Raw genomic sequence first — 23,071 nt, forward strand, 5'->3', positions numbered from 1 at the left:
CTCTGAGACAGGGGTGAGCAACTATGGCATCTTGACGACTTCAACTCACTGAATTCCCGAGCCAACCATTTTGGCTCAGGAATTCTAGGAATTGAAGTCTGCAGATTGTAAAGATGCCATAGTTGGCCATCCCTAAGTGCTATGTTTATGACAAAAAAAGTAATTAATAAAAAAATTGCAAGACCACCCATGGTCTTATTTCTATGTTCATATACACACAGCTGCCACACTCTTTCTTTTTTGCTTTAAACAATACTATGTGGTTCATAGAAAAGAAATAAGAAATAGTAATGCAGAGAGAATTTAAGGGCACTAGGAAAGACAAAGATAAGGAAAATCCACTACATTTCTTCACGCTCTTCTTGTTCTGGCAAAATATGCTTGTTCCCACTATTTTCCACAAATAAATTTGCTTTCTTTTCTTGTTTCCATTTTGATCATGGTTTTATCACAGGTCCCCTTCCTATTGACCCTTTTAGTATTCCTTCATTTATGCAGGTTATGATTTGTTCCTCATGAATAGTGTCTGTATAACCAAGTAACTGTATGACAGTTAGAACAGTTAATCACTGGAAGGACTTGACTCCAGACGTTCTGGGTACTCCATCACTGGAAATTTTTAGGAAGAGATTGGACAACCATTTGTTTGGAATTCTGCCTGAGCAGTGGGTTGGACTAGATCGCCTCCAAGTTCCCTTTTAACTCTGTTATTGTTATTCAAATCACTGTGCTTTTTTTGTACCGTCTCTCAGTTTTGTTTTCCATCCACTTTGATTTAACACTCAGTCATTTGTGATCCAATCCCTATAGCCACCTACACTTCATTATTCCTATTGCACACAGCTAATTTTTACATTTCCCCCAACATACTGAACTCTCACTTCCTTATAACAAAAGGAAATGAGCAGAAACATGCCCTTTACATTGTTTTTCACTTCTTTTGACAAAAGTTATTACAAAAGGCATCTTCTGAATACATATCCTTATCCTCTTAAATCATCATGCATAAGCACATCTTGCACATTTAATACATTGAACATACAAGGCAACTTAACACATTCTTTTTTGACTCCCTCCTGAATGTTACTCACTGAAACAATTCCCTAAGCATTCCACTGATTTTCCTGCAGGTTTTATTTCCATCATGACTTTACCAAATTCAACAACCAACCAACAACACCATATTCATGCAAAACATTTCCCCCCCAAACTTCAAGTCTGTTCACTGCATCATATGTATCCTCTAAAATCAACAGAAGTACAGCACATTTTCTTTCCCAAATTCATACATTACTAAATCACTGCTAAAGAACCAAAATCTGGTCTGCATATCCATTAAAATTGCAATATACTTCCAAAGTTTGGCAATTGTCTCTTCATCTGTCTTTTATACCCTTTCACTCAGAAACCTGCAAAACACCTTGATAAACACATGTAAGAAACTAATCCCCACCTAGTTCTTACATTCAATTTTGTTGCCTTCCCTTTGAACAGAACAGCAAAATTTGTTTTCATCAGACTCGTGCATGTTAAACAGGTCAAGCAGCCACTCCATCAGCAAAGGACACTCATATGTTCACATTTCTCTGGGTACATTTTCTGTGTCTGAAGCTTATTCTTTTTCAACACTCCAACTTTCTTTTCATCATTTCTTTGTCCTTACTAACACTAATAACATTTCTCTCAATTCTGGTCTAACGATAACATTTTAATAACAGAGAACATTTGTAGCTCAGGATTACAAATGAGGGAGGCCTTGGTGCTCTCTGAGCATGCTTGTTTTCTTGCAGATGTTTCATTACCCCAACTAGTTAGCATCATCATTGCTGATAATATATTGTTATCATTCATAGAAATCTCTAAAAAAAACACAAGCAAATTAAAGCCTGGTTCTATGTCAAGGATGCCTCCGCTATTCCGTTCTCACTAGGACCTCATATCTAGAGACCACCTTGCAAATTAATGTATTACTGCTCACAACTCAACAACCCAGTAATGTTTGGAATCAGGCAGCATCAAACTGAATAAACAAGAAACCAGTAACTCAGAGATACGGGTAATTTACTGATACACAGAGCAAACATTGTGTTGCTTTCTCATACTCTGTCTCTCTCTTGCTTTCCTTCTTTTTTTATTCTCTAGAGATCTGCTTCCGTATACATTAAGATTGCCACAAGCAATTTTGGAAGCTAATAGTGCCACGGAATTAGAAACCATCTCTGATTTGGGGATAGGTAAGTTGTGTTGAAAACGATATACGATATACTTACAAATACACACCTCTTATTTTGTTAGTTCGATTTTGTTATATGATGCTACGGATTTCTGCAAGAAGAATACATTCCAGACTGCCGTGGTCTGTTCCTTCTTCCCAGTGGAACTGTTTATAGAAATGTGTGAAAGGCTGTTGAGTACTATCTTCCATTTGAAGAGCCTTGGTGGCGCAGTGGTTAGAATGCAGTACTGCAGGCTAGTTCTGCTGATTGACGGCTGCCAGCAGTTCGACAGTTTGATCCTGACCGGCTCAAGGTTGACTCAGCCTTCCATCCTTCCGAGGTCGGAAAAATGAGGACCCAGATTGTTGGGGGCAATGTGCTGATTCTGTAAAGCACTTAGAGAGAGCTGTAAAGCACTGTGATGTGGTATATAAGTCTAAGGATCCTCTTCTTTGACTCATTGTCCAATTCAACTCTGATTTAAAGAGCCATTAAAGGGATAGCAGGAGCCTTGAATGTTTCAGTCAACTGTAAGGAATCAGACAGGAGGTGGAAAAAGAAAACCAGAAGAATTTATTTCTGCTGTTCTTCTCAGCGGTGTTACTATATGTCATTACAAATCTGAGTTCTATTTTGTTTTGTTTTCTGATAATGTTTAAGGAATATTTTGGATTGGTGAGGGTGAAGGTTTGTTCTCTGAGCTTGTGGGTTGGTTTACTTTTTAGCATTGTGTTTCCCAACCGTGGCAACTTTAAAAGGGCTGGGCTCAACTCCCAGAATTTTTTAGATGGAATGCTGGCTAAGGAATTCTGGGAGCTGAAGTCCACACATTTTAAAAGAGCCAACATTGAGAAACACAGCATTAGGACAACATTCAGCTTGTGTCTTTGCTTATGGGCTCGTGTAAAGAAATTCTAAAATAGTAGACATTAGTCATTTTTTTTTTTTGCTTCATTTGTTCATTTTTTATTGGTGGTTAAATGGCAGAATCGAAAGGCATTGGAGATCTGTACCAACTTCCCCCTCCCTCCCCCCCCCCCCACATTTATGGGAAGACATGAATCTGGAAAAAAAATGCTTACAACATTGCTAGTTACATAAAAGAAAGAAACAAGAGAGTTTTCTTTTTACAATTATATACTGTACATTAGGAGAAGCTGTATTTAAATGCTTCTTATGTGAGGGAACAAAACTAATTTTAGACATTTCTTTTTTTAAAAAAAGCATTAAAACAAATGAAGCAGAATACTTTTTGTACAGGAAGAATAACATGGGTTGGATTTATCCTGATCCACACTATTCAATGCACCCATCCCTCCATAAGATGCCTTGAACATTTGATGGGGTTGTAATGTTCTCATGCCATGCTGTCTGGAAGTACTAGAAGCTGTTGTCCCAAAATTATGGATAGAAAAGTCTAATTTGGTGTTTTCATATATTGAATTGGGCTCAGATTCATAAGGCAACCAATGACAATCGCCTCCAGCATGGCTGACTTTTCACTGTCACTAATTGAGGGCAGTTACCAAGTTGTCTTCAAACACAGCTTCACACAGAGGATATGTCAGTTGGCTAATTACATTTTGACATATTTAAACTCATGTAATTGAAGGGAAGAAATGGATAAGAAAGTGTCTTTTTAAAATTTAGAGTATAAATATTGGTAGCGGAGCCTAAGAAGAGCTACAGTATTAAACTTAGATATGTCTAACTTGACTACTTCCTCATTAGAATTCTACCTAAGGGATGGAGAAACATGTGGTTTTCCAGATGTTGCTATTCTACAAGTTTTGTTAACACTAGCATGATGTTTGGTGAAAGATGCTGAGTTTAGCAAACATCTGGATGGCCTCACATTCCTTACCTCTGAAGGAGAGGGGCAGCCAACACTTTAAGATTGTCCCAGGGTCAACTCAGCTCTGAGTACAGACAATTTGCCTTTCTTCACAAAATGGTTACATACAGAACTCAGAATGGTAGAAACACGCAAATTTTATCAAAAATTTGACATACAGGACCAGAAGGAATTCTAGAAGGAATTCAGTACATCCAGCTCAATCCCACTGTTTTAATATTGCTTTCATATGGGAGCTCTACTCATTTCTGAGTATATATACTTATCTTTGTGTTTGTAAATCTATTCTTATTTACTTTAAATAAAATAAGTGCAGTGAATAAAAGGGTTCAAATTTCACCTAAGATGCAATTTCACTGGGATTGTGCATGTCTGGTTCCTTGGGATTCATTAACTCATCTATAATATGAGATTAATATGTTCTGCCACATATAATTTTTCTCACAATAAAGAATATGCCAAAGTGGTTTAGATCAGGGTCCTCAAATCCCCGGGCCACAGACCATCATCGGTCCGTGGCCTGCCAGGTACTGGATCGCGCAAGCAAGTGAAGCCCCATCTGCATACACACAGGATCCAAGCAATGCATGAAACCACACCCCCTGGGCCATGGAAAAACCGCCTTCCATTGAAATGGTCCCTGGTACTCAAAAGATTGGGGGGCACTGGTTTAGATTATTAAAATAATATGCACAATAGTCTATTAGGCCCTGAAAATACTTTTTCAATTACAGAATAAATTTGCCTTGTACCAAATATATTAGCCAGGTAAGCTTAATATTGTTTAGACTGACCAGCAGTTGCTTTCTAGTATTTTAGAAAGGAACCTGGAAATAGCCAGGTCTAAACCTTGAACTTCCTGTTTGCAAAGCATGTGCTATCTCATTAAGCTATAATTCTTACTAAACCTTCCCTTTAAAAAAGTCATACTAAATAAGGGCATAACAAGATTGTAGTCCATCATATAGTTTTAGGAAATCTAAGCAACATAAATAGGTAGTGTAGCCATAGTTTCTTTCCTAAAAAGGAAAGATTTCATAATCTAAAACACTCACTTATTGCCAAGTTCCACTTCCTCTGGAATCATAGGAGATGGAATTCCCCATTTTGCACTGACCTTCCAAACTGATATATACATCGTCCTACAGAGAGTTTGTATTACCAGTTCCTTCTGCAGTGAATGTGGTTTCTATCAAAACATCATCACTAAATTGTTGGGTTTTAGATTTCTCTCATTGGGATGACACTGACAATGCTTTTCTTTTTGAGTTTGGGTCTAGTTTTTAGCAAAATTTGTGTTTGTAGGACCTGGTTTAAAATAACAACATTAGTGTAAAAGAAATAAACAACTACATTATCAAAAATGTGCCCAGGAAGAGTATGAAATGTAACATACAGTTTGCTTGATACGTTTCTGAATAGAACTGATAGAGCACCAGATATTAGATTTTTAGTTTTTACAGTTATATTGCACTTTTCATCAGATCAAGGACCATCCTCCATTTATTTCCTAATTTCACCAAAGATGTGATCTACAACGCTAATTTGTTCAGTTCCTGCTGAATATTATGAAGTGGTTGAAAATAACTTATCCACAGAACAGGGTGCAATTGTTCTCATTCAATTTAGATTCTGTTGAATACTCTACCCAAACTCAGGAAATGAACTTAAAAAGTACTATGCTCTCACCACTTTTATTCTTAGCAAAAGATCTGAAGTGAGCCTTATTCACAGTTAGGGATTCTTCTCCTTTGCAGGACTCATTGTCATATATGCAGGTAGTAGGCAATTTTCCTGAAGCAAGTCCGTTCTTTCTATTTTGGGGACATGTATTTGTTTCTGAAGGCTGTAAATATGAGGGAGTTATAATCCCAAAAATAATGGCCCCTCTACAAAGTAAGAGTAAGTAATTTCTGTTTCATTTTGGAATAGAAACCCGTATGACTCATATGTGATACTTAGGCCCATAGTTTTATATAAGTTATGGTTGTAACTGTACACAATGTTCTGAACTGTATCTACTGCAAAATATTGCCACCCATTTCTTATCCAAGTTCAGCTTGGAAGACATTATACCAGTTAACAGATAGATGTAATGTTGGGTTATACAGGTGAAACTTGAAAAATTAGAATATCGTGCAAAAGTTCATTTATTTCAGTAATGCAACTTAAAAGGTGAAACTAATATATGAGATAGACTCGTTACATGCGTAGCAAGATAGTTCAAGCCGTGATTCATAATTGAGATGATTATGGCTTACAGCTCATGAAAACCCCAAATCCACAATCTCAGAATATGAGAATATTGTGAAAAGGTGCAATATTCTAGGCTCAAAGTGTCCCACTCTAATCAGCTAATTAAGCCAATTAACTAATTAACACTTGCAAAGGGTTCCTGAGCCTTTAAATGGTCTCTCAGTCTAGTTCAGTAGGAATCACAATCATGGGAAAGACTGCTGACCTGACAGTTGTGCAGAAAACCATCATTGACACCCTCCATAAGGAGGGAAAGCCTCAAAAGGTAATTGCAAAAGAAGTTGGATGTTCCCAAAGTGCTGTACCAAAACACATTAATAGAAGGTTATGTAGAAGGGAAAAGTGTGGAAGAAAAAGGTGCACAAGCAGCAGGGATGACCACAGCCTGGAGAGGATTGTCAGGAAAAGGCCATTCAAAAGTGTTGGGGACTTTTACAAGGAGTGTACTGAGGCTGGAGTCAGTGCATCAAGAGCCACCACACACAGACAGATCCTGGACATGGGCTTCAAATGTCGTATTCCTCTTGTCAAGCCGCTCCTGAACAACAAACAATGTCAGAAGCGTCTTACCTGGGCTAAAGAAAAACAGAACTGGTCTGTTGCTCAGTGGTCCAAAGTCCTCTTTTCTGATGAGAGCAACTTTTGCATCTCATTTGGAAACCAAGGACCCAGAGTCTGGAGGAAGAATGGAGAGGCACACACTGCAAGATGCTTGAAGTCCAGTGTGAAGTTTCCACAGTCTGTGTTGATTTGGGGAGCCATGTCATCTGCTGGTGTTGGTCCACTGTGCTTCATTAAGTCCAGGGTCAATGCACCCTTCTACCAGGAGATTTTGGAGCACTTCATGCTTCCTTCTGCAGACGAGCTTTATGGGGATGTTGACTTCATTTTCCAGCAGGACTTGGCACCTGCCCACACTGCCAAAAGCACCAAAACCTGGTTCAATGACCGTGGGATTACTGTGCTTGATTGGCCAGCAAACTCACCTACCTGAACCCCATAGAGAATCTATGGGGCATTGCCAAGAGAAAGATGAGAGACATGAGACCAAACAATGCAGAAGAGCTGAAGGCCGCTATTGAAGCATCCTGGCCTTCCATAACACCTCAGCAGTGCCATAGGCTGATAGTTTCCATGCCACGCCGCATTGAGGCAGTAATTGCTGCAAAAGGGGCCCAAACCAAGTACTGAGTACATATGCATGCTGATACTTTTCAGATGTCCGACATTGTTCTATGTACAATCCTTGTTTTATTGATTGCATGTGATATTCTAATTTTCTGTGATTGTGGATTTGGGGTTTTCATAAGCTGTAAGCCATAATCATCACAATTATGACAAATCACAGCTTGAACTATCTTGCTTTGCATGTAATGAGTCTATCTCATATATTAGTTTCACCTTTTAAGTTGCATTACTGAAATAAATGAACTTTTTCATGATATTCTAATTTTTCGAGTTTCACCTATAATGTAGAAATGAAAACAATATCAAATATGCTGGTTTTACCTTCTGAAAAAGTGAGTATTGCCTGTAAACATGATCTTTCATCTAAGACAGAGAGGACTACAATCTGGATCAGAATCTTAGCAACCATCTGCAGGATATTTTTTCTAATACCCAGTTGTTTAGAGAAGTGACATTACTATTATTTTAGTATTGTTTCTAAATGAAAACTGGGTGAGTGAATTTTTCCATTAAAGAACATTCAGTTCTCTAAACAATCCCCTGCACTGAGAATAGGATGTTCTCTACCTCTATTTGGTGGTTAAATTGTATGAGTGGATTTTCAGATTCTGGTACAAAATAAAATAGACTCTAGACATGAGATCTGTCATGGATAATATAATAAGAACCATTGCAATGCAGAAAGCATTTTGGATACAGGGAAATCTGTTTTGCTGTGTTCAGTTAGAAAGCTTGGACAACTTTGTGGAGTACATCACCAATTTGCTTCATAGACATCATAACATTCTTGTGAATTGAAATAGGCTATTCTACACATGTAACACAACTCTATACAATTGTCCATACACGTAATTTATATAAAGTGATATTTGTTAGGAGCAACTTTTGATTTCTAACAAGGTGGTAATACAGCTTTTCAGACCAAACCAAGCTGTTATAACAAGCTTCAATCTCTCCTCATCTTGATGCCCTCCCAGCACCATATTTGAGGGTTAGGATGAGGTGGTAGTGTTGGCATACTTAAAGCAAGCTTGCACAACATATGGCTCACTGGCATTTTTTGAAATGATAAATCCATCATTGTTAAATCAGATGTTGTCACCAGCAATGAGCATCTGCCAGCACTGTCCCAAAAGGCATGCTGGCAAGTGCCTTCAGCCCTCCTGATGCCACTAGCTCCAATGCTGCTGCCACATCGCTAACCACTGAACAGCTAATCCAGTGATGGGATTCAAATTTTTTTACTACTGGTTCTTTGGACGTGGCTTGGTGGGCACGGTGTGGCTTGATGGGCATGGCTTGGTGGGCGTGGCAGGGGAAGGATACTGCAAAATCCCCATTCCCTCCCCACCCCACTAACCTACTTTCCAGCTCCGTTCTCCTGTGCAGGGAAACAAAAGAAGACCCAGCCAATCAGCTGGGACTCAGGAGGCAGAGAATAGATGGGGACGGGGCCAGTCAGAGGTGGTATTTGCTGGTTCTACGAACTACTCAAAATTTCTGCTATGGGTTCTCCAGAACTGGTCAGAACCTGCTGAATACCACCTCTGAGCTCATTCATTGTGACTTAAAATTATTTTTAATTGATCAATGTGGCCTTTTCACTCTATGAGTTGTGTAGGCTTGTTTATTGTAGACATGAGGGAGACCCCCAACAATATACTGGGAAACAGACATGGGCAGATTTGTCTCTGGTATGGTTTTTCTTCATAATTTGGTCTTGACTTAGTTTATTAACTATCTTAACTACTTATTTTGTCTACCACAATAGAGTGGTTTGGTTTTTAGTGGGGGTGAAATGGCTTTCCTCTTTGCACATCATTTTAGGGCATCCTTGTAAAAGTTACTGCTATTGCAAGGCTGAAAATGCTGATAGGGTTGGTCACTCAGGAAACCTTTCCCTGCAACAATTAGGTAATCACTGCAAATATTCCAATAGAATCATAGTTCTACCATTACAATGAACTATTATGGAGGAGACCCTTGAATCTTGATTTTATGAGTTCTTCATGCAGAAACCCTTACATTTTTTATTTCTTTTTCTTGTTTAATATTGTTTGAGAGAGCATAGAACCCTTCCATGTGCAAAGTCATGCAAACATTTTGGAAGCCTAGAGCTCTGTGCAACAAAGCTTTCCTAGTTTTATACAGTGGTAATGGCTATTCTTAGCCACATTAACTCATCATCTTTGCCTCTTCTTATAGACCATCCTCCTTTCAGATGTTGAATTTACAACAGGTTATGTGTACATTTATTAAACTGTTAATAAACCCTCCACTACAGAATTAAGGTTCCAAATGGCTTTGAAAGCACAGCTACCAACATGCCCACTGAAATTAAGGTGACAAATGACTTAGGAAGCAATGGGCCTCATCATGTCCAGGAAATCTACATTGGGAAAAATACTGGCTATCCCTATATATTAATGAAGGCTATTGATTTCCTTTCCTCCTATAATGTCATTACGCTATTTATCTTAATTTACCTTAATTGGATCAGTTTGAAACACTGTGATATATTCATGTACATAATTCTACTTTTTAAGCAACATTGTGCAAGTAGCGTTAAAACATTATTGCTTTTGGTTGGCTATCATTGTGGATATGGTTATTTATTCACAGGTTTCTGGAGCTCCTCTTTACATCAAAGACAAGGAAGAAGGCTTCTCCATTCTGTGAAAGACCCTGCTTACATCACAGCTCAGGCAAAAAAAGGAAAGAACCCCTGCCAGCCTTTTGCAAGCGGCACGAACAATTGTTCATATGAAACTGAGCTGTCAATAGGAAGTGACAAGCTGTGGTTTGTAAATCCTATTTTTATAGAGGAGAGCAGCTATCAATTTCCCCCACACGTTTCTCCTTCAGAGATCTTCAGGGAGAGTCCTTCTGACGGTAGAAACCTTGTGACAAAACCTCCAAAGAGATCTCCTACTCGACGTCCCCCTCCTCCTCCTCCTTCTCTTCCTCCTCCTTCTCTTCCTCCTCCTCCTCCTCCACCACCACCACCACCTCTATTGTCCTTTCATGCTGTGAAACAAGCCAAAACATCTTCTATGACCCCTTCCAAAGAGGATCAATTCCAAAATTTGAAGAAAACCAAAAAGGAGATGAAAACTGAAATTAGCAAAGACAAGGAAGATAGCAGACAAGAGATCTTTTTTCCTCATAGCCTTCCATCTACAGATTCAAAGAAGTTTCCTCCATCCATTCCACCAAGGCGATGTTCATCTGAGAGAACTTCAGGAAACTCTTCCTTGGATAAAAGTCAGGAATGTTCCCTGCCAGAAGAAAAACAAGTCGAAAAACAGAATAGGAGGAATGCAACTTTGGCTAACGATTACCAGGGTGATAAAGCTCCAGACTTATTGGTGGAAGTGACAGAGAACTCTGCCTCAAATGCTCAAAGCTTGAAGCCTGATGAAGAAGACAAGAAAGAACTTACAGAACAGCAGCAGAATTTATCATCGGGAAAAACCTCCCAACCTCCCATCCCACCACTAAGAAAGAAGAGGTCCGTTAAACAGTCATCATCTACCAGCTCCTTTTCTTTGGAGCAAAAGACCATTGAAGAGCCAGAAGTTCAACCAGTGAATAAATCAAGAATAGAAAAAACTTGCTCCCTTTCCAAAAAAGAATCAAAATCTCATCTTGAGCTTGTCAGCATATCAGATTGTGAACATTCAAGTGATTCATTGCATTCTCCTGTAGGCAGCGCAAGGGCTCAAATGTCTGCCTCTGAGCCAGATTCTTATTCTACAAGTAGCACTGAAGATGAGTTCGAACTGAGGGCCAGTCCTACAGTGAAGAAGTCCCATTCGATGATTTTAGGCAGGGCCAAGCGTCGTCTGTCCATGGTCAGCCTAAGCAATGTCTTCACAGCATTTCTCTCTTCTGACCGAAAGCTCCAGAAGAAGATTGTGGAACTAGCCCAGGATAAAGACTCTTACTTTGGCAACCTGGTGCAGGACTATAAAGTCTATAGTCTGGAGATGATGGCAAAGCAGATCTCCAGCACAGAAATGCTACAAGAGATTCGCTTAATGATGACACAATTGAAAAGTTACTTAATTCAAAGTACCGAGCTGAAATCTTTAATGGACCAGACTGTTCATACAGATGAGAAGCTAGGTGAGTGTTCACATTTCTAGGGGGCTTTTGATCTATAAGCAAGAATGGCATACAGTTTCATTGCATACAGACTAGGGTCAGTAATAGGAGGTAGCAAATATAGTCATTATCATCTAGTAGTTCTCCAGATCCAACCCAACCTGTGATGGAGTCTTTTCCCCAACGAAGCATTAAGAATCTGCTTCTCTTGTTCCTTCCCTTTTCAGAATGGTATTTTAAAAAATTGGATGAAGGGAAAAAAATCACTTGCCCTGAGTTAAAGAATATGTTTTTATTTCTGAACCCCATTCTCTGCATCTCAGCATACAGCTACAGCTGATATTCATCCTTAATTTTAAAGCACCTTCAATTATATGCACTCAACAAAAATAACCATCAACTTAATAGGATGAACATGGAGATAATACAGAGACAGGTAGCAATCAAAGTTGATTCCTTTTTCTGATTGCACTTTTTCCCATTGTCCTTTTTCTTCTTTTTATTTCACATGGAGATAAACTAGAGTACATGTTGTAAATTAACAGTATGAATGCAAACAAGGACAAGCACAGTGGGCAGAGTATATAAGGAGAAAGTAGGTTTCTAAAGAATTGGTTATTTCTTTTAACTTTTTGATCCTCAGCTTAGTTTTGTGTAGATATTCCCACAATTAGGATGGAAAAGAAGATGTTTTGTTAAGTCTGGTCAATGGCTGCTGTTCAATGGTAGATTTTACACATAGTTATCCAAAGATTTAAAAAAAACATGTTTCAAAACAACATCTGTTTGTGGATCATTTGGAAGTAAATGTGTCCATTTCCTTCATAATATTATCATGCACTTTGGTATCCAGGCATCTAGTCTATGACATATAAACACACAGAGAAAGCTTATTCTACTAATTTTCTCATTTCAGACTGCTTTTAAAATGCGTAGAAATGTCAGTTCTATGAAATTGAAATTTCCATGGTCATTAACTATCACCTTTTCACTATCCAACTCTTTATTATCGTACAGGCTATAATTATTGAGTTATTTAGCTTAAGGATATAATTTTATGCATGTGTTACATGAATAATATTACAACTTCAATTTCTATCAGCCCCAGGGGCAAGGGATTGTGGGAGTGCATAAATGCTACGATTGCATGTAAATTAGTAGTACTGAAATGTTAGTTTGTAAATTAGTAAATTAGTATTACTGAAATGTTAGTTTGTAAATTAGTAAATTAGTATTACTGAAATGTTTGTGTTGTGAATTAAATTATAGATTGCTCTGATTAGTTCTGAGATAAGAGAAGGAGTTTGTCTTGGAAGGTATCACTGCATTTGTATGAAAGTGCCTTTTTAAAAAGATACCGTATTTGCCGGCGTATAAGATGACTTTTTGCCCTGAAAACATGCCTCCAAGTGGGGGGTCGTCTTATACGCCGGGAAATACGTTGTTGTCACTCGGTGCAAGAGCGACAGGGCGGAGCTCCACAACTTGTGAAGCCCCTTCAAGCCCAGCCGGAGTCTCTCCCAGCCAGCGCGCGCTTGCGACTTGGGAACCGGCCAAGCGACTTTAAAACCGAGCGGAGGCCAGAGATAGCCAGAATTACCCTCACACACCACACACACACACACACACACACACAGAGAGAGAGAGAGAGAGAGAGAGAGAGAATTGGCAGCTGTCCATCCCCCACCCTTGGAGTCCCGATGGCGCGCACGCGGGGCTGCTTAAGGGAGGAGGCCTTTCACTTTCCCCGGGAGAGGGGCAGGCGCGTCACTTTCACTTGCAGGCAGCAGTGTGGCCTCTCCTTTCCTTCCCACCCACCCACCCACTCCGCTCGTGCGAGCGGACCGGGCAGGCTCAGGCTTTGCCCCCATCCCTCACCTCCTTCCCCCCCCTCCACCCCCCAGTGGCAGAAACTTTGCCGCACGTGGGGATGAGTGGAGGGGTGGGAGAGCAGTGACGCCGCTCAAAGCTGAGAAAGCGCCATCCTTGCTTTTGCGCTTTGGGAAGAGTTCGTGTTTTTTTTTTTTGTTTTTCTCCCAGGAATGGGATGCTGCTTGTGCGATTTTCTTTGGGAAGTTTTCTCTTCCCGGTTTCAGCCTTTGCTCCAAGTGGGGGTCGTCTTATACGGCGAGTATATAACAAACTCTATATTTTGAGTGGAAATGTTGGGGCTCGTCTTATACGCCCAGTCGTCTTATACGCCGGCAAATACGGTACATCTTGTGTGTGTGTGTGTGTGTGTATATATGTATATATATGTATATATATGTATATATATATATATATATATATATATATATATATATATATATATATATATATATATATATATATATATATGGTATTCAGCTTTGTTCGGGTATTTTCCATGTCATTATAGTTGTGCTTTTAAAGTTGTAGCAGCGTTTGGCAGAATCTCATCTGCCATCATCAGGCTTCTGTATTGTGTCTCGTCTGTGAGTCAGATGAACACGATACAAAGCCTGATGATGGCAGATGAGATTCTGCAAACGTTGCTGCAACTTTAAAAGCACAACTATAATGACGTGGGAAAATACCCGAACAAAGCTGAATACCATACATGTAAGTACCCAAACTGAAAACTTAAGAAATTATATATATATATATATATATATATATATATATATATATATATATATATATATATATATATATATATATATATCACTGCTTCTCCAGTTGCTACAAAGAAGATCAAGTACTTTGGCTGTAATCTCATGGACTGATTTGGATTGTTAACACTCTAGGGCTGAGACAGGAGAGTGAGATGCAACTTGCTGAACTTTTGCAGAAATAAACTTGGGATTTTGCTCATTTGTTGCAATCCTTAGGCAATAATTTCAGTCGAATATGAGCTATAGAATCATGAACTATTACCCTGCAGAATTCAACATTAGGATTGCAAAAGTATTTCATGAAATACTTCATGGAATAATTCCATGAGCAAAATACTTGTTTTGCAGCTATCAAAACAACTATGAGTTTCATGTGGAAATGAAAGTTTTAAGAATTGCTCCACCACATATCCACTTCCTACAGAATCATCTATTTACACAATCATGCTGTTAATATTTCCTCCTGATCTAGAACTGATCTCCATATTTTTGTATAGAAAGCTTCCAATTCTTTACAATATGCCACTCCCTGGGAAATTACTTGAAACTGCTTGGGGAAAAATGCTGAAGCTATATCCCTGAGCTTACTTCGCTTGTTACATCCAGACCAATTTTCACTTATAATTTTCCAAATATACCTTTTCATCTCTTAAAAGAATGCGAAGATCTTTTGGCAAAATGACAGAAATCTTCTAGCCCATAGATAAGTGAATTTAACTTTCCTTTGAGTCTACTCTATTCTCATTGCCTTAAATGTCCATGTTATGTTTTCTTCACTATGTTTTGACTACTTCATTCAATTCCCAGTAAACCAAGCACATATGAAAAAACTAAAAAATACTTTAAAAAGCACCTTCTTTGATATTCTGTTTTAATTGATTATCTATACTTTCTTAAGTGAATTGTCTATCTGGATATCTCAAACATTGAACACTACTTTGTATAGAGCCCCTTCCAGAAGAATGGCTTGAGGCAATTCTTTTCTTTTCCCCATCTCTGTAAAAAGACCTTGGTAAGAATTAAAAGGTATGAGTGAACTTGCAGGAGAAACTGATTGGTTTTTTTTATGCATTTATTAAATGTTAAACCTAACCTAATTTTTATATAATCTAAACAACAGTATTTTAAAGTATTTTGAGACTTGTATTAATCAAGTCCAGAATTTCAGCATTCCCAGCAGAAAAATGAGGAACATACATACATACCTACATACATACCTACATACATGTTGCATCTGTTCACTATAGCTGTAGGAGATGACCAGGCTGAGCCCAAGTGAGGGGTGGGGTCAAATGCATCATCAATCATGAGTTCCTATTTGAACTGCCTGGATCTCCTGATTTCCATGGTGCTTGACAAAAGCTCTGTCTTAGCTCAAGTGCTGATGAAATATGGTGTTTATTGTATTTACAAATAGCCTTTGGTCAGAGAAGACCTATCTCTGACTTCACCAAAACCTAGTCCCTCAAATTTGATTATAAAACGGCTAATGGAATTTGTACAAATATGGACAGGTGCTCAGAATGATGGCAGAGAAAACCAAAAATTACATCTTACTGTGAAAGTTAATTGAGGTCAGGATCAAGGCAGATAAAACAACAGAGTCATTATTAGCTGTCTTGATGTAAATCTCTATGGGTTCCAAAGTCTGAATATTCTGGTCTTATTACGTTGCTGCTCTCTTGTATATTCCTTTGACGTGTTTTATTTTCCCTTTTTTCCAGAGATGATAATAGAATCAGCTTTGCACAAATGTGTCTTGAAGCCTTTAAAAGTGCCCATTGATATTTACCTACGGGAAATCCATAACAAAGATGGATCTTTCAAACTCCTAAAGGAAAACCAGCAAGTCATACAAAATACAACTACAACCGACTTGGGAGTCACCACTAGTGTGCCTGAATCTGCATTGCTGGAGAGAATATTCCATAAATTCACAACCATGACCAAGGCTTATTCTCCAGAAAAGAAAATCAGCATTCTCCTGAAGTCTTGCAAACTCATTTATGATTCTATGACTCAAGGAAACCCAGGTACTGTATTTAAAAAACCCTTTTAAAAAACAGTCATACTTTTAAATATTAATAGCTAATCTGATAAAGTGACAATGATGATTAGTGTAGATTTGTGCTAGAAATAACAGAACCTTCAAAACTTTTGGTCATGGGTATCCGAGCAGATACAGAAATGGCTGAAGTAAACACAAGTATCCATATAGAAAACAATAAAAAAAACAGAAAGTAATAGTTAAAATTATCATGTTATACAATATCTTGGAAAGTCACCCAAATAAGTCCAGAAACAAAATCAAGCAAAGTTTGTTTATTTTAATAAAATGTATAGCCTGCTCCAGCCTGCTAGGACTTTGGGAAGTCTTATATAACAGGGGTCTCCAACCTTGGGCTTTGCTGGCTGGGGAATTCTGGGAGTCAGAGTCCCCCAGGCTTCAAGGGCCTAAGGTTGGAGACCCCTGTTATATAATACCATCATAAAGGTACAGTAGCACAATAGTTCTCAGCTTACGATTAGAATTGACCCCAACGTTTCTGTTGCTAAGCGAGACAGCTGTTAAGTGAGTTTTGTGTCCCATTTTATGACTTTTCTGGCCACAGTTGTTAAATGAATCAGTGCAGTTGTTAAGTTAGTAGCAGGATTGCTAAGTGAAACTGGCTTCCCCATTGGCTTTGCTCGTCAGAAGATCACAAAAGGTGATCACATGACTCAGAGGCATGGCAACCATCATAAATACAAGGCAGTTGCCAGGTGTCTGAATATTGATCACATAACCATGGGGATGCTGCCACGTCATGTGAAAAACAATCGTAAGTCACTTTTTTCAGTGTTGTTGTTACCTTTGAATTGTCCCTAATTGAACTGTTGTAAGTCAAGGACTACCTGTATTGCAGCCTGAATCTGTAATCGGGATCTGAAATTCATTACTAAGAGGCTGATTTCACTGTACTATGAAAGACAAGATTTCTTTCTTTTTAGAAAAGTTGTATTCTTCCTGGAGAGCGTAATATTTGAATAGTTTGATTAAATATGTTTGTAAAGTATTTTGAAATCAACACATAGCTATCAACTCCATTAATTATTTATCCGGTTCTACCACAAAACTAAGGGAGACGCACGTTTACCCATAAGTGAGGAAAGATTCTTCATTCCTTTATGGACATCTGGGAAGGATTCCAATTCCTCTAAATTCTGCATTCAATTATTAAATACCTCTTTCTTCCGAGCCCCGCAGTCCAATCACAATTAATGGTTGATCCAGCAGAGTTTAACTAGGAGACGATAATAGCATGGGGCTTTACAGCACAGGAGAAGGGTGTTTATTTTAAGCCTCTTATAGATATTTATGAGACAATGTTTCATTTCTTTGAACAAAAACCAAAAAAGAAGACAAGCTGGATTTGGAATAAGGCAGTTTCACCTTGAGCAAGGAAGTCTGTTTCCAGTGTCACTGAAGGAATCCCTGAAAGATTTACAGCTGCTAATTTGGTCAGAGGTCACAGCAGACGGAGAATTCAATCAGATTTCCACAGATTCTTCTCTTTCCTTTCTTGCTTCGCAGAAAGACAAATACTAGAGAATATAACCTGTCTCTCTGGCACATTCCATAACCTAGCATCGTTCAATCTAGCACTCACCAACTGTGGACCACTATTTGCACTTCACAAGATGTGCTCGCACACAATTCAGCCATAGTAGAAGCTTCAATCATTTCCCCTTTGCCTGAACTAAGTGGCTCTCTAGAGAATCCAGAATATAGTCCCACCAGTGTATGCTAAGCATAATTCCTGTCAGACACTCTTCAGATATCTTTTCCTGGCTTGATCCATGCGCAGCAGGACACATCTGAGGTTCTAATATGTGCAGATAATTTAACAACCATGAATTGTTCTAGTTCGAGAGTCCCCCTTATCTGGGCACCCAAGTCTGGAAAAGATAGTATAAAACCTCTATTTTTTCTAGATAACTTGTGGTCACTTTCTTCCTTCTAATCGCATCATACTTAGCAGCAGTATTTTTTTTTCAAATGTGTTCCCATGCCATTGACTTTATCTTGTCCACAGTCCATGAGTGAGGCAGCTTTAAGTGATTCTTCGCTGCGCTTGTGGTAAAGCAGCATTTCCTCCTTTACATTAACACATCTGACCACAGCCTCAAAGTGTTGTAAAATGTTTTAGGTTTTGTAACATGTTATTTTGGAGGGATGTCAAGTAATTCTACTGTCATGAAACAGAGGCAGTATTCCTCAGAAGGACTGTCAACAGGGACATTAATTTTGTATTGATAATGTGTTTTTTTTTGCAGACTCAAGGATGGGTGGGTAGCACTTCAGCTCTGAACAGGGAAAGGTCCCATGTATACTTTGTGCTTAATATATATAACAACCCATAGTAATATGGCAATTTGAATTTTGTCCCAAGACAACACTTCAGAGGGATGGCAGAGGTACATGGGAGGGAGATCAGCTGATGCTCTTTGCTACTCCTCCATCCTGATGGACAGGTGTATTAAGAATTGTGTATATTAAAACAGAAAGTGTTGCTCCATCCCATGTCTCCCAACCCCTTTCTCTGATCTACTGATCTGTCAACTAAGCTAGTTTGAGACAAAGATGTAATGCTCCACTGGAAGAATAGACCAATGTTCACAAACAGCCTGAGCAGCAGGTCAGCAATGTTGATTTTCCAACATGGATGATCTATCACTAGAGCACCATGAAAGGTGGTGAAAGTCTCCATCCCAGGAAACTGCCCACAATTGGCAGGTCTGTCCCACTACATGTTAAGAGCAGCAATTGGAAGTGGCTTTTCCTGCATACAGGTGATGCTGGGTAAAGAGATGAGGCAGCCAGGAAAGTGCATCAATTATTGTCCTTAAATTATTCCATATTACATTATATTACATATAATATAATATGGAATAATGTAAGGATTATATTATATTACATATAATATAAGAGCAGGATATTTTCAAACTTTATGCAATAGTGGCGAATATCTATAGCTTGGATGTAGGGTGAGAGTGAAGGTTCGTTCTCTGAGCTTATGGGTTGGTTTCTGAATGTTTTCGTTACCAGGCTAGATAACATCGTCAGCTGAGTTCAGGGGATGTCAGTGTTCTTCTGTTTATAAGGATTGAGGTGTGGGTGTGTCAAGTGAGGGGTCTTGTGAAGGTTGACCCATCACAAGACCCTCACTTGACACACCCACATCTGAAGCCTTATAAACAGAGGAACACCGACACTGACATCCCCTAAAAACGTTCAGAAATCAACCCACAAGCTCGGAGAACGAAACTTTGCCCTCTTTCAAGCCTTATCACTAAAACAGAATATAGTACAGCCATCTGTGCAATGTAATTTATGCCAGTATACATAACTATTGAATCAGGGATGGGAAGAATTATGCCAATATGGCTGTGAGGAAATGTCCAATGACTAATTGCAACTTTCTCTGGGTGGAGTTCAAAATGATGTACCAAAGAGCAACGGGGTAGGGAAATCTTAAAGAAAACTTACCAAAAAATCAACCATATTTTCAAACTATAGTTAACTCTAATAGTGTATCTAAGTTCACTAAAAAAATACTCAGAAAAGGAAGAAATAACAAGTTTAAAAGCAGTCATATTTTCCCCATCCTCTCCTATTTATCATCTATCTATCTATCATCTATCTATCTATCTATCTATCTATCTATCTATCTATCTATCTATCTATCATAGATCTATCTATCTATCTATCTATCTATCTATCTATCTATCTATCTATCTATCATCTATCATCTATCATCTATCTATCATCTACCTACCTACCTACCTACCTACCTACCATCTATCTATCATCTATCTACTTGTCTCCTATATATATATATATTTTACAAATAACTGGAGACAGTGAACATATCCAACACACCTTCCTTCTCCTATTTTCTCCACACAACAAGTACCCTGTGAAGTGAATTGGGCTGCAAAAGAGTAACTGGCCCAAGTTCATGCAGCTGGCTTTCGTTATTATTTTTGGCAGTCATGGCTGAGATTCTGGAGGCAAAACTTCCATTACAGAATGTGGCAACCACTGATAGTTCTTTTCCCAGTGAATTTATCTAGTTCTTCCCAAATGATCAAAATCAGTACAATTATTGCATAAGAGAACAAATTGCACATTACAGTTCTGCTTTAGTTCTCTGTTCAGATATATGATAGATGAACCCAGGTGCTAATATTCAGGAATATTGGAATGAGGGGAGAGTTGATGATTCTATTATGCCTCTCCTGTCATTATAACACCTCGTATCAAGTACTGCTGTTTCATTCTGTTGGGTCTCGCTCCAGACCCAAAGCTTCCTCCGTCATCACAGAATGTGGAAATATAGTACAAAGAAAAAAAATTCACGAAAAATTATTGGAATAATGAAATATTTCTTCTCTTTAGCAATCATGTTTTATGTTTTTGCAAAACGAGATGATTGATTATTATGAAATTCTATTGATACCATAAGGTACAATTTATGAAGGAAGCCTTAATGCTTTTAAGCTCTGCCACTTAACCTACAGATTTTCCTTTTTATCATGTATTCTCATGATTTTTTTTTGGCGGGGGGAGTTTTGCATAAAAGAGTATTTAAGGCTGCATCTGAATATAAATCTCAGCTTGAAAAGCAATTTATTCTGAGGTTTTCTGACATATAGGGAAATATTTTAAAAATCCAATGGCTCTGTTCTAAAATCCACTTAAGCATGCTTAAGCCTATTGATTACGGTGGGCTTAAAGCATGATTTAATCTGTTTTGGACTGTGGTTGGTGAGAACATCTGGAAACAGAAGATTATCTCATAGCATGTCACTTCAACATTGGTATACTTTTAAAATCAGTTTGACTATCATATTTTATGTAAAGTTCAGCTCAGTAAGCATGTACAATAGTCAGATCTCTTCCATAATTAGATGTTCATTTTTATCACAGAATAACTCTTTCCATAATTTCACAGTATTCTAGCTGGTCAGAATTCTATTCCTTTCCCCACACTATGTTTGCTTGTAACAGAGCACTGTTACAACTGCACTCTTACTCTGCAAAAATGTATTTTTATAACACAAAACACTGAGTACTATTTCTTCATATAAGACAGTGGTGGCTAAGCTTTTTTGGCTCCTGTGCCAAAAATTGTGTGCGCGCTTGCACGCTCGCACTCGTGTGCCAGCACCCAGAAGGCAATGCGCACTCCCACACACCCTCTATGCATGCACACGTAATCCCCATGCACCCACCTGCCCCCGCCGCCCCCTTACCTGCACTGTGGCTCACAGCTGATTTTTGGCTGGTTTGAGGCCTTTTTCAGCCTCCCAGAGCCTTGAGGAAGGCCAAAAACTAGCCCCGTTTCGTCACTTCTGGTATTTTCGGAAAAACAGGAAGTGATGAAACGGGGCTAGTTTTCACCCTGCAAAGCCTGCAGAAGCCTTCCTCAAGCCTTTGGGAGGCTGAAAAAGGTCTCAAACCAGCCAAAAATCAGCTGTGAGACATGCGCATGCCCAGTGAGGTAAGTTTGCCTGCAGCTCACGTGCCAGCACAAATGGCTCTGCGTGCCACCTTTGGCACGCATGCCATAGGTTCGCCATCATGGATATAGTCATTTGCTGCCATGAAATGAGGTGGTGGTTTTAAAGTTTAGCTTTAAAAGGTAATGAAGTAAATTCATGGAAGTACAGAGTCAGAATGTTAAGTTTAATGCAAGGGGTGGCATACTAGTCATTAGGAAGAAGGAGAGGATAAATCTGGTTCTGTCCTGCTTATGAACTCCTCAGAGTGTCTGGATGGCAGTTATAGAAACAGTTTTTGGAATCATCGAACTGTGCTGTTCTTGGGTTCATACCTCAGAGAATGTATCCAAATCTGATGAAGACTATGAAGTTAGTGAAAGGACCCTGGAAATCTGGATTGCAGCCAAGTCAGTTTGTATGTTTATATCGGCAGCAGAACTTATTCTAGTTCATGTTTTGGCAATTATAAGAACCAAACGCTCTACAATGATTTGGATAAGGCCTGGTTAATTCATGAACTTGTTATTTGGATTGCACAACTAAGTCACACTTCCTTAAGTTCAAGCAATTGTTCTCTCCCAAAGACTTTTGAGTGAGTCAACTCTGTTCTCCTTTTAGGGAAGCCTCATGGAGCAGATGACTTCCTCCCAGTGCTCATGTATGTTCTGGCCCGCAGTGACCTGACAGAGATGATTCTCAATGTAGAGTATATGATGGAACTTATGGACCCTGCCCTGCAGCTGGGTGAAGGTATGAAAGAACTCCAGTGTATTGATGCAATGCAGAAGTGGCCAGTTTGCAGGCCACATAAAGCTTATCCAGGTCTTTTCTTGCACGCCCCCACTCCCCCAGATCTCATCAACATTGCGTGGAAAATACAAACATTTGGTAGATTTCCAGGATTTAAAACAAAAACAAGAGCCGTGCACAAAAGTTCAGATAAATTTAATTCACATTAGCCTCCCTAACCTAACCCCCAAAGAAAACAAAAAGCACAAACACGTATTTTTGGGTGATGTCACTGAAGAAGTACTATGCCTTACAGTAGGGGTGTCCAACCTCGACAATTTTAAGACTCATGGACTTTAACTTCCATGCTGGCTGAGGGATTCTGGAAATTGAAGTCCACAAGTCTTGAAGTTGCCAAGGTTGGACAAACCTGCCTTACATCCTTCTGAGGTAGAATGAAAAATGTAAGGCTCCTACCTGTGGTGGTAGAAGAACATATAATGAGAGTAAAATGGAATAGGCCTAATAAACTATTT

At 38.9% G+C, this 23,071-nt stretch overlaps 1 protein-coding gene across 4 annotated transcripts in view; it reads left to right on the forward strand.

The window, feature by feature from the left end:
• RIN3 (Ras and Rab interactor 3) overlaps nt 1-23,071 on the forward strand; it is a 96,604-nt gene that overhangs the window by 54,954 nt on the left and 18,579 nt on the right. For 3 of the 4 annotated variants that reach the window (XM_026679207.2, XM_087952087.1, XM_087952086.1), the window contains 4 exons: nt 2,143-2,234; nt 10,138-11,643; nt 15,983-16,291; nt 22,425-22,556. In XM_026679207.2, the coding sequence (XP_026534992.2) occupies nt 2,143-2,234; nt 10,138-11,643; nt 15,983-16,291; nt 22,425-22,556 (2,039 nt within the window). Of the gene's footprint in view, nt 1-2,142; nt 2,235-5,871; nt 5,974-10,137; nt 11,644-15,982; nt 16,292-22,424; nt 22,557-23,071 lie in introns of those variants that run through there. The other variant, XM_087952088.1, reaches the window with a different exon arrangement.

The sequence above is a fragment of the Notechis scutatus genome, chromosome 1 (assembly GCF_049901735.1).
Source record: "Notechis scutatus isolate UNSWTSFEM ecotype Mainland chromosome 1, rNotScu1.2, whole genome shotgun sequence".
Lineage (NCBI taxonomy): Eukaryota > Metazoa > Chordata > Lepidosauria > Squamata > Elapidae > Notechis > Notechis scutatus.